Genomic DNA, 14,483 nt, shown 5'->3' on the forward strand with positions numbered 1-14,483 from the left:
AGGAACAAAGTGGTTTAGGTACTTGTGTAAAGTAGCCGTCATCCCAGAGGAGCACTGTGCTGCGCCCTCATTTGAGGGTGAGGATTGGTGTTGAGCTTTACTGCATGTTGGGTAAGGTTGAAAAGGCAGGATGTACTTCGGTTATATACATTATAAGAAAGATATTGTAATGCACTAAAAGTAGCGATGTCTTTTGCGCGATTATTGTGAAGATTAGGCTGCAGGAGGAAACTGGTTCTCTTTTCCTGTTACTCTATCTATTCTCTTTTCCTCCAGTTTCAGCCGCCTCTTCAGCTCCTCTTCTACAGCCCAGCCCACCAAGAGGCCACCGGTTCTTCATTATGCTGCTCCCAACACCTATGGCTCTTCTGGCTTCACCAAGCGGCGGAGCCACACCATGTCGCAGTTATCTACCGCAGACCGAACACGTGCCATAGACTTCCTGCCCGAGGAGTAAGTGACAGCTTAAATGGTGTGGCCTTGCCCCACCTGTACAGCTCCAACATGCAGCCTGCTCCCATGGCTCAGGGTTGATTATAAAGTTTTTCAATTTGCATATATTTAGGCTGATTTTCCATAACCTCCGCTGTTTCATTTCCATGTTTCATTTGCTTTGCTTGTTTCTTTATTTTGCTGCTCCATTTGTGATGATTGGTTACTGTCAAAGAAAGGTTGTTTGCAAAGGTCATGCTGCTATCTATTTTGATTTTCATGCAGAAGGAGCTTAGCATCAGGACTTGTGTTTTTGAAGGAATCTCACCTTCAGCACTCTTTCTTTTGAAAGAAGGTTCGAGCCAACAGTACATATTTTGATAATGATCCATTGTTTTCAACTAAAGTGGCATGAAATGTACGTTTTGTTGAGATTTTGATAATTGGATGTTCACGGAGCCAGACAGTGATGTTGCGGCTGCATTAATATCCACCCCCGATGCAGTCACAGCATGTCTGACCTCTCCTCATGCTATCAGCTTCAGAAAGGCTACCCAGGCAGTGTGCCAGATATTAGAATCACCACACTCCTCCCACGCTTTCCCAGTTAAAGAGGAATGAAGAAACGAAACTGGAGAAAGAGGAGCGTTTTCAAAATAAAGAAAAATCAGAATTTGTTTATTTGGATCCGTCTGAAAGAGAACTCTTAGTGGGAAATTTCTTCCTTTAAACAAAACACAGGAACATGGCTTGAGATTCAAGAACTGAGTAGCTCAAGAGATTACCATTTCACAAATTGCTTTAAAGATCTAATTCCCAAAAGTGTGAATCCTCCAAAGTTACACATTGAGATGTATGACAACTAAGAGGTCTATGGTGACAGTGAAGTGGACTTCTATTTGTGTTGATTATCCTCTGATTACTAATATGAGAGTGAGTGTTGGTATGTTTAAATTTCAACTTTTTAATCCTAGTCAATCTTTTTATTAAATATACTTTTTATGGGTAGACGTTAACAAATGATTGACTTTCGACTGAATCTGGTTGGGTGCCTGTAACCTCATAGTGAGATGGGGCTAGATAGCTCAGTTGGCTGGACAGGGTTCTCAATGCCAACAGTGCAGGTCGATGCCCATTCCAGCCAAGGTCATCTTGGACCTGGCTCTGTGTCCTGCCCATGAGAGTCAAACGCACTGGCTAACCACTGCTGATGAAAACAGCTCAGAGTGAAGCACCAGCAGACAATGAGCCTTCAGACAGAGCACGCATGGACTTGAAAATGGATCCTTACAGGACACCCAACTCGCCATTCTAAAACATGATCCAACTGGGACAAACAAAAGAAAGTTAACCTGGAGATTAACATGGTTATGAGTAAGTTGTTTATGGTGTTGAGGGTGAGGTTGGGTGCACAGTACATTCACTTCCAAAAGACTGTATACATGAAATGCATCGGACATAATAAAGGTCCCAAAGCATTCCATGGAAGTATCATTGAATAAAATGTGACACTGAGCTACAGGAGTGGATAATCAAAAGCTTGGTTAATGAGTTGTTTATATGATCAGGGATGTAGGAATAGCCCAGACAAAGGTGGTTGAGTATCTCATTGGATGGGATAGCAGGCTCTAAGGACTGAATGGTTTACTTCCGCTCTTCTTATGTTCTCAACGACCCTTTTAAAGGAGGGGACAGAGAAGGAGAGGTTTAGTACTCTGTTCCCAGAGCTTAAGGCTGAACCATCTGAAAGTATGGTCTCAAGTGGTGGTACAGTTGGGATGCTCAGCATCTGAGAGTTAGAGGAACACAGACGTTTCAGGGGATTGTGGGACTAGTGGTGAGCTACAGATATGGGGAGAGACAAAGCCATAGAGGGATATGGGATAAGTCTAGGGTATAAATATTATACAGTGAATAATTTTGATGAGGGTTTGGAGGAATGCTTCAATTTAATGAGGAAGCAGGCTGTGTGGAAGTTTCCCATCCTCCTGCGGTCCTGGGTTACAGTTCACTTGGTCGCTATGGCAATGTGCACTTTTACAGGATGGTGTCATCCTGAGCTCTGGGCTTGGATTGGTTTACAGTAGGTGGAGTCGTTAGAATGCTGTGACATCTAAAGAGGCCTTTTGCCCATTGTCCCTGTGCTGCCCTTTGTCCAAAATACTCGAGCAACACCGTCTAACTTCCCATGACTCTGCAAATTAGTGTTCTTGAAGTAAAGGTTGATGGCTTATAGAAATTCCCTTTGTATTTGGTTACACCATCCCTTAAGATAGAACTTTCCAAATCTTCCCACTCTGGGCACAATTTCCCCTGCCCTTGAAGTGTCCAGAAAGGGGAAAATAACTGGATGTTGTGGTCATGGAGAGAAACTCACTCTCCCTTCTGATCACCTCCGTAACTGAGTGTGGGTGAGCGGTCCATTGGTGAATTTTAATTAGTGGCTCCTTCAGGCCTTCCCCAGTCATGTGCCCCCCACAGCGAGTCTGTCTTGTTTTCTGTTTTGCTCACAGCTCTCACTGTTCAGTTAATTGGCAGGCAAAGACTGTTGGTAATTGGTCCCTAGTCCACAAACCAGCTCCACTTGTATGCAACCCTTCAGCTCCGGTTCATCTGCACTCTGCAGGCGCCCACACCTTCACAAACTGGGTTCACAAAAGGCATCAGATTCCTTTCTTTCATCCATCCTTGTAAACCTCTGGGTTTCAAAACTGTGCTTTTTCATTGCAATTCAGAATTTTAAAAAGATCAAAAGCTAAAGTGACACGATGGGGGTAGGGAAAGGTGCCCAACTGTGGCGTCTGTCCTGGCAGGTTTGGGACAGCCTCTGATTGCTCCAATGTAGACACAGTCAGAAGCGTGGATAGGGGCACCATTGACGTTCCCTCTTTAAAAACCCAAACATCCCTGTCCCTTGCCTCCAACCCCTCTCTACCCACTGAAATCAGATTAAAAATGACTTGCCACCTTATCCTGAGGATTAGATCTTGACCAAAGGGTATTAGGATCCCAAAACCAATGGCCGGTACCTTTTGGCAACCCAGGATGCCAATGACAAGTCTGAGATAGTCCGAGAAACCCACTCAAGATCATCTGTCAGTTCTTAATTCAACTGGGTGCCCACCAATTGGTTCATTATCCTGCCAACTTCAACAGAAATTGCTGGAGAAACTCATCAGCTCTGACAGCAACTCCAGAATGAAAACAGAGTTAACGTTTCGGCTCCAGTGATTCCTTAGGTAGGTCCTGAAGAAAAGTGGCCAGACCTGAGACGTTGACTCGAGTTTTCTTTCCACAGATGTGTGCCGGACCAGCTGAATTTCTCCAACAGTTTTGTTTTGTTCCAGATCATCAGCACCTTCAAGTCTTTGTTTTATTTCTGAGTTATCCTGTCAGTGGGAGGAGCATGTTACCTTCCCCCTAATGTAATCAGCCCCACATTTAGAAAAAAACCGCAGAAAATTATGCCCATAGAGAAATGTTTCCTTACTTCGTTTGGTTTTCTTTCCAATTATTTTGAGACTTCTGGATGACTATCCCCATGTGACAGGAAATAATTTCTCCCTCTTTGGTTCATCAAGAGACCATCATCTTTGGAACAGCTTTATCAATCCCCTGTTAATTTCCGCTGCACTAAGATGAGCAATCCCATTTTCCCTAATCCCTCTACAGAACTAAAATCCCTCATTCCTGGTACAATTTTAGTTAAATCCAAAAGTTGGGGAACACCCATGATGGATGTTTCAAGCTGTCCGAGTGTCCTGACTTGGAGAGGTGAGGACACTTGGTTAAAATATTTAAATTAGAGTGGTTAGGTTAGCTCAGATCTTGAGTATTGCTGGAAAAAGGGCATGTCTTGTCAAAGATAGTTGACTTGCACTCCTCTGGATAATTTACAAGAATGCCCAATAATGAGAGGGGGCTGCTGATTGGTTGACAAGTAGACGCTGAAATTTAAATTTTTGATGCCAGGTGTTTTTCGAGGCTTGGGAAATCTAGAAACCAAAAGGAAGTGGGACACACTGGCTCCAGAAAACTTCTTAACCACTGGACTTTATGGATCCTTCTCTCAGCCTCTCAAGAAATCCTTTCTCCTCCTTTTTGTCTATTGTGACCCCTCTCTATCCCCTGTCACAGTGGCTGACCTCCATTCTGAGCAGCTGCTTCCCTGAAATCCCGACAGTCATCCACACCTTCTTCCCCCTCTCGTAAATACCTGGGCCTTGGAGCAGACTGAAGGGTAATTTACTGTTGATATTGGAGATAACTGAGCTGTGATACCCTGAAATCTGCATTAGAAATGACTTTTGTTTTCAGAACAACAGGAATAGAATGATCATGGCTTCCTCATCTGTATAGATGACGCTTTGTTCTATTAACCAAACTCCGGAGAGTTTAAAATGCATTTGTCTAAAACTTGCATTTACAAAGTGCTTAATTCCACAATCTAAAGAAGGGGTAAGGTGATTTACAGCCAATGAAATGGCTTTCAAAGTTGGGTTGTGATGTTGGAGACACAGCAGCAAGCTCCCACAGATGATCCCACAGTGTGACAATGATCAGATAATCTGTTTTGTGTGAAGTGTTGGTCAGCATGCCTATGCTCTTCTTTGGATAATATTATTACATGCCAACCTGAGAGGGCAGGCTGAACCTTGGTTTAACATTTGAGTCATAAGAAGGTAGCTCTGTTTGTCTAGCACTCCCTCAGTCGTGTATTAAAGTGTCACTCTGAGCTTTTTAAAAAAAACTAGATCTCCCACCCCTTTCTATATAAAAATATAGTAAATCCAAGGAATGAATACTTTGTTAAGCCTTGATGTGGTTTTCACTGAAAAAAACAAGTTTGATTTTGATAAATGTGCGAACGGGATAAGAATTCCCATCTGTTTTTGTTCCAACTATTTCAATTAAAATACATATTTTAAATGGGGCATCTAAATAAGACTCCTCAAGACTAAAATTATTCTTAGTATACACTTAAAACAGTTATGTATTTATTTACACATGCATTGTGTGTACCTTTCAGGGAACTTACAAACATTAGGGTGCACAGCAGAGTGACTAGTGGAAAACTTTGACTAAAAGTAATATTCAGAAAAGATTTACGAGGATGTTGCCAGGGTTGGAGGTTTTGAGCTACAGGGAGAGGCTGAAAAGGCTGGGGCTGTTTTTCCCTGGATCGTCAGAGACTGAGGGGGTGGCCTTTTATAGAGGTTTATAAAATTTTAAGGGGCATGGATAGGATAAATAGACAAGGTCTTTTCCCTGAGGTGGGGGAGTCCAGAACTAGAGGGCATAGGTTTAAGGGGAAAGGGAGCTGAGAGTCAACTTTTCACGTAGAAGCTGCTGCATGTATAGAATGAGCTGCCAGAGGAAGTGGTGGAGGCTGGTGCAATTGCAGCATTGCAAAGACAAATAAAGAAGGATGAAGTACAAACTTTTTTTTCACACGGCATGCAGCTTTGGTCTGGAATGTGCTGCCTGGACATGTGGTGGATGCAGGATCAAGGTCAGGTGTTCAAGACAGTGCTGGATAATTATTTTGAAGTAAAATAACTTGCAGGGTTACAGAGGAAAACAGCAGGAGATTTGGTACCAGGTAAATGATGGGCCAAATGACCACCACCTGCACTGTAACAGTTCAGTAATTCTGTGGTCACAGAAAAGACGAGTGAAGTAACGCAAAGCCCACTCGAAGCATGTTGGAACATTTCACTCACTTACTTGTAATGCAGATATTGGCTATGTGTTTCGGGAGAACCAATGTTATGAGGATGAGCTGGTGAGGAGACTTTGGAATTATAATTTGAAAGAAGTATGAACATTTCAGGGGCAGGATAGTGAAGTTATGAAGTTGAGCAAAATGAAAAACATTGAACGAATGTCACAGAACAAAGCAGCAGATATAAGTTCAGAGAGAATTTTTAAAAAAATGCTGAAAATATGGCAGAAGCAGAGGATGTGCAGCATTCAAACCTTTCAGTTCATGATCAGCAACTGTATAACAGACACCGTTTTATTTTGAACAACTCCTTTCCATTTCTTGAAGCATGCCCTATTGCAGACAATCTTTCTTTCAGAGAAGTGTGTATTTTTATTTTCCATTATATATGTTTTGTTAATTTGAAATTTATGTTTTCTTTTTGTAGACAGAAAGTTCCTAAGGAGGAGAAGAAACCAGACCCAGATAATGAACAAGTGTACGGCATGTCAGCTGCTTGGGGTTTTACCAGGGTTAGGGGTCACAGCTGGGGGACTTGAATTGAGGATGTTCGGGGTCCAGCCAGGCAGGCAGTTATTGAGCACTCATCCCTTGGGGGTACCTTTACAGATGGTGTTGTTCAGGATGATAGTACTGATTTTTAAAAAGCATTGTGGAGTGACTTTCATGTGAAGTCGATTCTGACAATAGGCTGCTTGGATTTGAGCTCTGGGGCTACATAGGGTTTTGAGAGTGGCTGATCTTCACTTTGACTTGTCTCGGTGTGGAAGTTCAGGTTTTAGCAAAGTGTGTGGAAGTGCATATTTATTATTAAAGGCAAGATGTGATTGTAAGGGCTGCTCTAGGTTTGTACAGAACATTATGTCTCAAAATCCATGGAAAAATCAAACAAGGTCATTGCTACTCTGAGGCTGTGCACACTTTGTTTTTACCAGTATAGCTGTCTGTGTTTATTGAGCCTAAATATTCCACATCATACAACTTCTGGTCAGCAACTACTGCTGTCTTTCTGGGTCAGGGGAGTAGCTGCCCTTTGTATGCAAAGTTGTGATCCGATAGATATTCAGCAACATATTCAGGACAATAGAGGGTGTTTCTCACACAGTAACAGGTGGTGAGAGTTTGGTCAGATGTTAATGTTTTTTATAAATTGAACTAACCTCACACACCTACTTCTTACCTCCCAGCACCTGAGAAACCCACATTAAAATCTGTAAAACTAGTTAAATCTTATTAAACTTGTTCAGACTGCAGGCTTCCTTAAAATACTGTACATACTTGTGGAAAAATTGCATCATTTTGGTTTTTTTTAAGGTTAAATTTATAGGGTCGACTTTTACATAGATACTACTTTTCAGGAGCTGAAATTGATGCTAACACCCAAAATACCGTATCGTTAGCAGACGCCCAGTCGATCTCTAAATGAATAAAGAAAAAGAAACACAATCAATTACAGTAATTACTGGATAAAGACAGTCAAAACAAAAAAATTAACAAGCTTTTATTTGTACGTAGAAAATGTGAAGTAGAAATATAATACGGCTTTGATTCCGTTTCATGTGAATCTTAAACATGTCAGGTATAAAAGTTCATTAAAATCCTGCATAATCCTGTTCAGCACCAAATAAAGCTTCATAACCATCAGGATGAATGATATTCATCTTCGCTGTCCATTGTGAGAGGTTCTGCCATTGCTTCTATATCATCCCAATGATAATCGTCCTCTGCACTGTCCAATGCATTCAAAATTCCACGTTCCTTGAATGATTTGAAAATAGTGACCTTCCTTGATTGATTTCCTTCCATGAACCAACAATCCATTCACAGATGGAGCCCACACGCTGCCTCCTTTTGAGTATGTTTTCTCTCCATCGTGCATCGAGTTATTCTACTTCACTTTTACACAAAATGATAAAGGAATTTCAAAACCTCAACGAGATATGTAACTGTATTCCACAAGAGCTACAAGGGAACTGAGCTCAGCTGAGCTGCACACAAAGGGAGGTTCTCACCCGACTCTGGTATTTTAAACTTTGGCACCAAACTGCTGTATATTGTATATCAAAACACATAATAGCACAGAAAGGAAAATTAATTTCCTCATTGTAACATTTATATACAGGATAATACCATAACAAATCAATATTTGTGAGTCATCTGTGAAGGCAGAGATAGAGTTAATAGCCAGGGACTTTTCCCCAGGGCAGAAATGGCTGTCACAAGGGGTCAGAATTTGAAGGTGATTGGAGGAATGTTTAGGGGAAGTGTCAGAGATAGGTTCTTCACTGAGAGTGGTGGGTGTGTGGAATGCACTGTCAGGGGTGGTAGTAGAATCAGAAACATTAGGGAGATTTAAGCAAGTGCTGAACAAGCACATGGACGGCAGTAAATTGAGGGGTGTGTAGGTTAGGTTGATGTTAGATTAAGAAAAAATGCTTGGCATGACATTATGGGCCAAAGGGCCTGTATTGTTCTACGTTTGAACCAGGGTTGACTTTTACATGAAATGTATGGAAAAATTCCAGATTTTTTTGGCCCAAAAATAGGGGGTCGACTTCTCTGAGATTGACGTTCGCTCAAGTATAATTGCAAAATATTAATATTTCCGACCCACCTATCAGCTGGGTACTGCGTGCGGTTCTGGTCACCATACTATAGGAAGGATGTGATTGCACTGGAACGGGTGCGGAGGGAATTCACCAGGATGTTGCCTGGGATGGAGTGATTCAGCTCTGAAGAGAGACTGCATAGGCTGGGGTTGTTTATCTTCAGAGTGGAGAAGGCTGGCCGGTCTTTATTGAGGTTTACAAGGTTCTGAATGGCATAGGCTGTCTAAATCAGGTGAAATGTTTCCCCTTAGTAGAATGGTCAGAAACCAGGGCCACAGTTTTAAGGCAAGGAGCAGGAGGTTTGAGGAGTTTATTTTCCCACGAGGGTGATGGAACTCACTGTCTGGAACAGTGATTTGAGGCAGAGACTCAGGACATTGAAGGGCTATTTAGATGAACACTCGCACAGCCATAGCTTATAAGGCTATGGGTCACATACTGGAAAATGAGATTAGAACCAATCGATGTTAGATGTCCAGCATATACATGATGGGTCAAAGGGCCTCTTTCTGTGCTGTAAGTGTGGCATGGTGGCTCAGTGGTTAGGACTGCTGCCTCATGGTGTCAGGGACCCGGGTTTGATTCCACCCTCGGGCAACTGTCTGTGTGGAGTTTGCACATTTCCCCCGTGTCTGTGTAGGTTTCCTCCGGGTGCTCCGGTTTCCTCCCACAGTCCAAAGATGGGAACGTTAGGTGGATTGGCCTTGGCAACTTATTCAGTGTCTAGGAATGTGCAGATTAGGTGAATTGGCCATGCTAAATTGCCAATAGTGTCGAGGGATTGACAAGTTAGATGGATTAGTCATGGGAAAATGTAGAGTTACAACAATAGGGCAGGCAGGTGAGTCTGGGTGAGATGCTTTGAGGAGAGTTGATGTGCACTTGTTGGGCTGAATGGCCTGTTTCCACACTGTAGAAGTTCTATGGTCTGTGAATTAAAGTAAATCTTTAGGAGACAAATTGGGATTATCAAACATGGTCATATCCACATTGAGCATGATACAAAGGCATCATTAAGGTCTTTATTTCAAGATGTGCCTCTGTGTTCTGTATTCCTGCAGGATAATTTGGGGGGAATCGTTAAAAATGGGTATTGAATGGAATCATTGTTTAAAGTGTGGGCATTGTTGAAAAGAAAGGAACACACTGAATGTTGCTGGTGCTGAGGTTTTCTCTATTGGTTTCATTTAGCATGAAGGAGATGCTGCAGGTATCTGCCAGGTTTGATGGGTTTTTTTTCCACTTTAGCTTTCTGCCTCTGATGATTTTGTTGCAGTTTGACTGAGGCTCTTAGAGTTTTACTTAAATTTCAACGAAGTTCTTTTGCTCTGAATACCTCACTGCAATTATAATTAAGACTTAAATGGGGAAGCTGATATCCTCAGTCAGGAGTTGCTGAGGAAAGGCCAGGCACCAGAATGTTTCCTTTCCTTGGATCCCAGAACATCAGAAATGGGAGGAAGAGGCCCATAGAGCCCCTTACACCAGCTCCACCATTCAATAAGATAGTGGCTGATCTCCCTCAGGCCTCAACTGCTTTCTTGTGCCAGTTCCTCACAACCCACAGCTCCTTGATATTTTAAAAGTCTATCTCCCTCCTTCTTAAATATTTCCAGTGGTTTCGCTCCCACAACTCTGTGGGGTAGAGAATTCCATACATTCAAGAGAAGAGATTCCTCCTAAATGCTCATCACCTTGTTCTGTAACGAGATCGGAGATTTCCTTGCGAGTGGAAACCTTTCAGAACACCAAACTGTACAGCACAGGAACAGGCCCTTCAGCTCACCATGACTGTGCTGTCGTAAGCTCAATCTGTACCATGTCCAGCCACCTCAGAATCTTGTATGTTTCAATAAGATCAGCTCGCGTTGTTCTAACTCCTGATGAATAAAAAGGCCTGAACTGTTTAGCCGTTCTTGATTAGTCAGTCTTTCACTCCAGCAGTTGCCCTCATGAATCTACCTTGAACTGCCTTCAGTGTCAACATAACTTGATAGAGGCATCACATTGCCAGTTTTCAAATCTGCTGAAAACCAGTGAGCTCTGGAGTCAACTATCTCTCCAGCCTCTCTCTTTGAAACCCTGAGTTGCAGGCCATCACATTCCAGAAAATTGTCTGCCTTTAGATCCATCAGTTTGTCAAATACTTTGTCCCTCATGATAGAGACTGTAACGTGATAAAAATAAAACCCAAAGAACTCCGGATGTTGGAAATTTGAACAAAAAACAAATTGCTGGTAAAACTCAGCAGGTCTGGTAGCATCTATAGAGAGAAAGCAAGAAAAGTGAAGAGGGGTCACTAGTGCCAAAATGTCAACTCTGCTTACTCTCTACCGATGCTGCCAGACCTGCTGAGTTTCTCCAGTAATTTCTGTTACTGTTACAAGATCTTTCCTTTGTCACTTTGCTGGTCTGTTATCTTTGGGATATTTTTAGCATTCTTCCCACCATGAAAGTCATTGCAAAATATTGATTTAAATTATCAGTTGGTTCCCTGTTATCAGTTCGCGAGGTGTATCCTTCAAGGGTCCCACACCTCCTTCAGCTACTTTTTCTTATTTCTGTAAAAACCCTTTGTTTAAATATTTTTTGCCAGTTCTTTTTGTAATCACTCTTCTCTCTTTCCATTAACTTTTTAGTTATCCACAGATGGTTCCTAAATAAACTTCTCAATCCTCTGGCCTACCACTAACACTTCCTTGCTTTACATTTTGATTGTATTTTCTCCTTGACAGCTTTTGTGAATGGTTCAACCTCCTTCTCAAGTTTATTTTTGACCAGAAGATGGTTTTGCTGTGCCTCATTATTAAATGTCTGCCACTGCTCAATGACTAACCTTCCCCTTGGTCTGTTTTCCAATCCCTTGTTACACAACCTTTTCTGCCTAATTGTTCTTGGTTGAGTTCAAGAAACTGGTTTGAGACCAGAGTTGTTCTTGTTAAAACTGAAATTGAAATTCTACCGTGTTGTGATCACTACTATCTAGTGGATCCTTAACTACCGGATCACTGTTTAATCCTTTCTCATTACACATTACTAGGTCTAGAACAACATGTTCCTAGATAGGATCTACAATGGTGATGCTCTAAGAAGCAGCACCTGATGCATTCTACAAATTCACGTTACTCTCGCACATCTGATTTGTCTAATTAAGATGTAGATTAAGAAAATTTGTTCTGATTTTAATTACTGGTAGAGATTTTTTAAAAAACTAGTTCTGACCTTTTCATTATCTCTCTCTCACTGCACTGTTTATTTCTGTCTTCCTATTACAGTCTGATAGGGTGGCACGGTGACTTATTGGTTAGCACTGCTGCTTTACAGCACCAGGGACCCAGGCTCGATTACATACAGTCATAGAGATGTACAGCATGGAAACAGACCCTTTGGTCCAACCCGTCCATGGTGACCAGATATCCCAACCCAATCTAGTCTCACCTGCCAGCACCCAACCCATATCCCTCTAAACTCTTCCTATTCATATACCCATCCAAATGTCTTTTAAATGTAGTAATTGTACCAGCCTCCACCACTTCCTCTGGCAGCTCATTCCATACATGCACCACCCTCTGTGTGAAAACATTGCCTCTTAGGTCTCTTTTATTTCTTTCCCCTCTCCCCTTAAACCTATGCCCTCTAGTTCTGGACACCCCCACCCCAGGGAAAAGATCTTGTCTACATACCATTCCATGATTTTATAAACCTCTATACGGTCACCCCTCATCCTCTGACACTCCAGGGAAAACAGCCCCAGCCTATTCAGCTTCTCCCTATAGTTCAAACCCTCCAACCCTGGCAGCATCCTTGTAAATCTTTTCTGAACCCTTTCAAGTTTCACAACATCTTTCCGATTGGAAGGAGACAGATTTGCAAACAATATTCCAAAAGTGGCCTAATCAGCCACAGATGTCTGTGTGGGTTTTGCACATTCTCCCCGTGTCTGCATGTCCTCTGGTTGGTCTGGTTTCCTCCCACAGTCTAAAGGGCTGGAAGGTTTGAGCTATAGGGAGAGGCTGAATAGGCTGGGGATGTTTTCCCTGGAGCGTTGGAGCTTAAGGGATGACCTTATCGAGGTCTATAAAATCATGAGGGACATGGACAGGATGAATAGACAAGGCCTTTTCCCTGGGGTGGGACAGTCCAGAAATAGAAGGCATAGGTTTAAGGTGAGAGGGGAGTGATTTAAAAAGAGACCTGAGGGTCAACTTATTTACACAGAGGGTGGTGCATGTATGGAATGAACTGCCAGAGGAAGTGGAGGCTGGTACATTTACATTTAAAAGGCATCTGGATGGCTATATGAATAGGAAGCCGTATGAGCCAAGTGCTGGCAAATGGGACTAGATTAATTTAGGATATCTGGTCGACATGGATGAGTTGGACGAAGGGTCTGTTTTCATGCTGCACATCTCTATGATTCTATGTGTAGGTTAGGGTGGATTGGCCATACTAAATTGCCCACCGTGTCTAGGGATATACAGACCGTGTCGGTTAGGCGTGGGAAGTATTGGGTAACAAGGTTTAGGGTCTGAGAGGGATGCTGTTCTGAGGGTCAGTGTGGACTCGTTGGGCCGAATAGCATCTTTCCACACTATGCTATGATTTGCTTTGTGCGCAATGACTGCTGCGTACAAAGCAACTCCTAGCTTAGTGTGGAAAGAGGCTATTCGTTCAATAACAATTCTTTCTATTGCTATCAAATTCCCTGTACTAACAGGCACCTCCCTGGGTCAGAATCTGAGCTGCTCATACTTAATTGGATCGAGAAATTGTTTAGAGGGGAGCAGAGTTACTTTCCCTGTTTAACAACTGGTTATGGTTGCCCCAGTGAGCTGTGACTGCATGTTAGGTTAGTTGGCTGATGGAAAGACCCAAAGAAAACTGGAACATGCAACTCTGATGAATGGCTGGCATCCTATACACACACACACACACACACACACACACACACACACACACACACAGCAGGAAGTGCTGGAAAATATTTGGCAGGTCTGGTAGTATCAACAGAGACAGACAGTGGGAGTTTCGGGTCGAAGATCATTTTGTCACAGTCGCTGTGGAAATTCTTTTTGGGTGTAATGAGGTTGAAGGTGCATCTTTTGAAAAGATTTGGAGTGTTTGCGATGCTGAAGCACAAAATGTAGCTCAGGGTAGGTTTAACTGCACAGCCACTTGGATTGCCGTTTCCCTGCTCACTCTCATTCCCTTGGAGTTTTCTCTGCTGATTTTGTGTTTGGTTTTCTCCGTAGCGACTGCACGTCGAGTGCTCGGCGGGAGCTGAAACGCGAGCAGTACCGCCAGGTCAGGGACCACGTCAGGAACGATGATGGCCGACTGCAGGCCTGTGGCTGGAGCCTCCCAGCCAAGTACAAACAGGTACGGCCTGGAGACAGGAAAGTCTCTCCTGCAGAGGGATAAAACGCGAGATACACCACTGCTGGAGGTCAGGAGTGAAACCAGAGAGTGCCAAAGAAACTAGGCAGCATCTGCAGGGTGAGAAAGCAGAGTCCATGTTTCAGGTCCAGAGAGCTCTGACGAAGGGTCGCTGGATTGGAGACGCCAGTCTCCCTCTTTGCAGCTGATACTGGACCTGTTGGTTATCTCCAGTGTTCTGGGTCAATCAGACGTGAGGCTGGAAAAGCACAATAGGGTCAGACAGCATTGTTTCAGGCTGAAACCCTTCGTCAGGACTGGGGAGGGGGAGGGGAGGGTCA

General features: G+C 43.0%; 1 protein-coding gene across 6 annotated transcripts in view; it reads left to right on the forward strand.

Moving 5' to 3' along the window:
- mapk8ip3 (mitogen-activated protein kinase 8 interacting protein 3) overlaps positions 1-14,483 on the forward strand; it is a 212,491-nt gene that overhangs the window by 137,353 nt on the left and 60,655 nt on the right. For all 6 annotated transcript variants that reach the window (XM_060840465.1, XM_060840468.1, XM_060840469.1 and 3 more), the window contains 3 exons: positions 277-453; positions 6,585-6,635; positions 14,019-14,145. In XM_060840465.1, coding sequence (XP_060696448.1) covers positions 277-453; positions 6,585-6,635; positions 14,019-14,145 — 355 coding nt within the window. The remainder of the gene's footprint in view (positions 1-276; positions 454-6,584; positions 6,636-14,018; positions 14,146-14,483) is intronic.

Source organism: Hemiscyllium ocellatum, chromosome 20 (assembly GCF_020745735.1).
Source record: "Hemiscyllium ocellatum isolate sHemOce1 chromosome 20, sHemOce1.pat.X.cur, whole genome shotgun sequence".
NCBI classification, from domain to species: Eukaryota; Metazoa; Chordata; class Chondrichthyes; order Orectolobiformes; family Hemiscylliidae; genus Hemiscyllium; species Hemiscyllium ocellatum.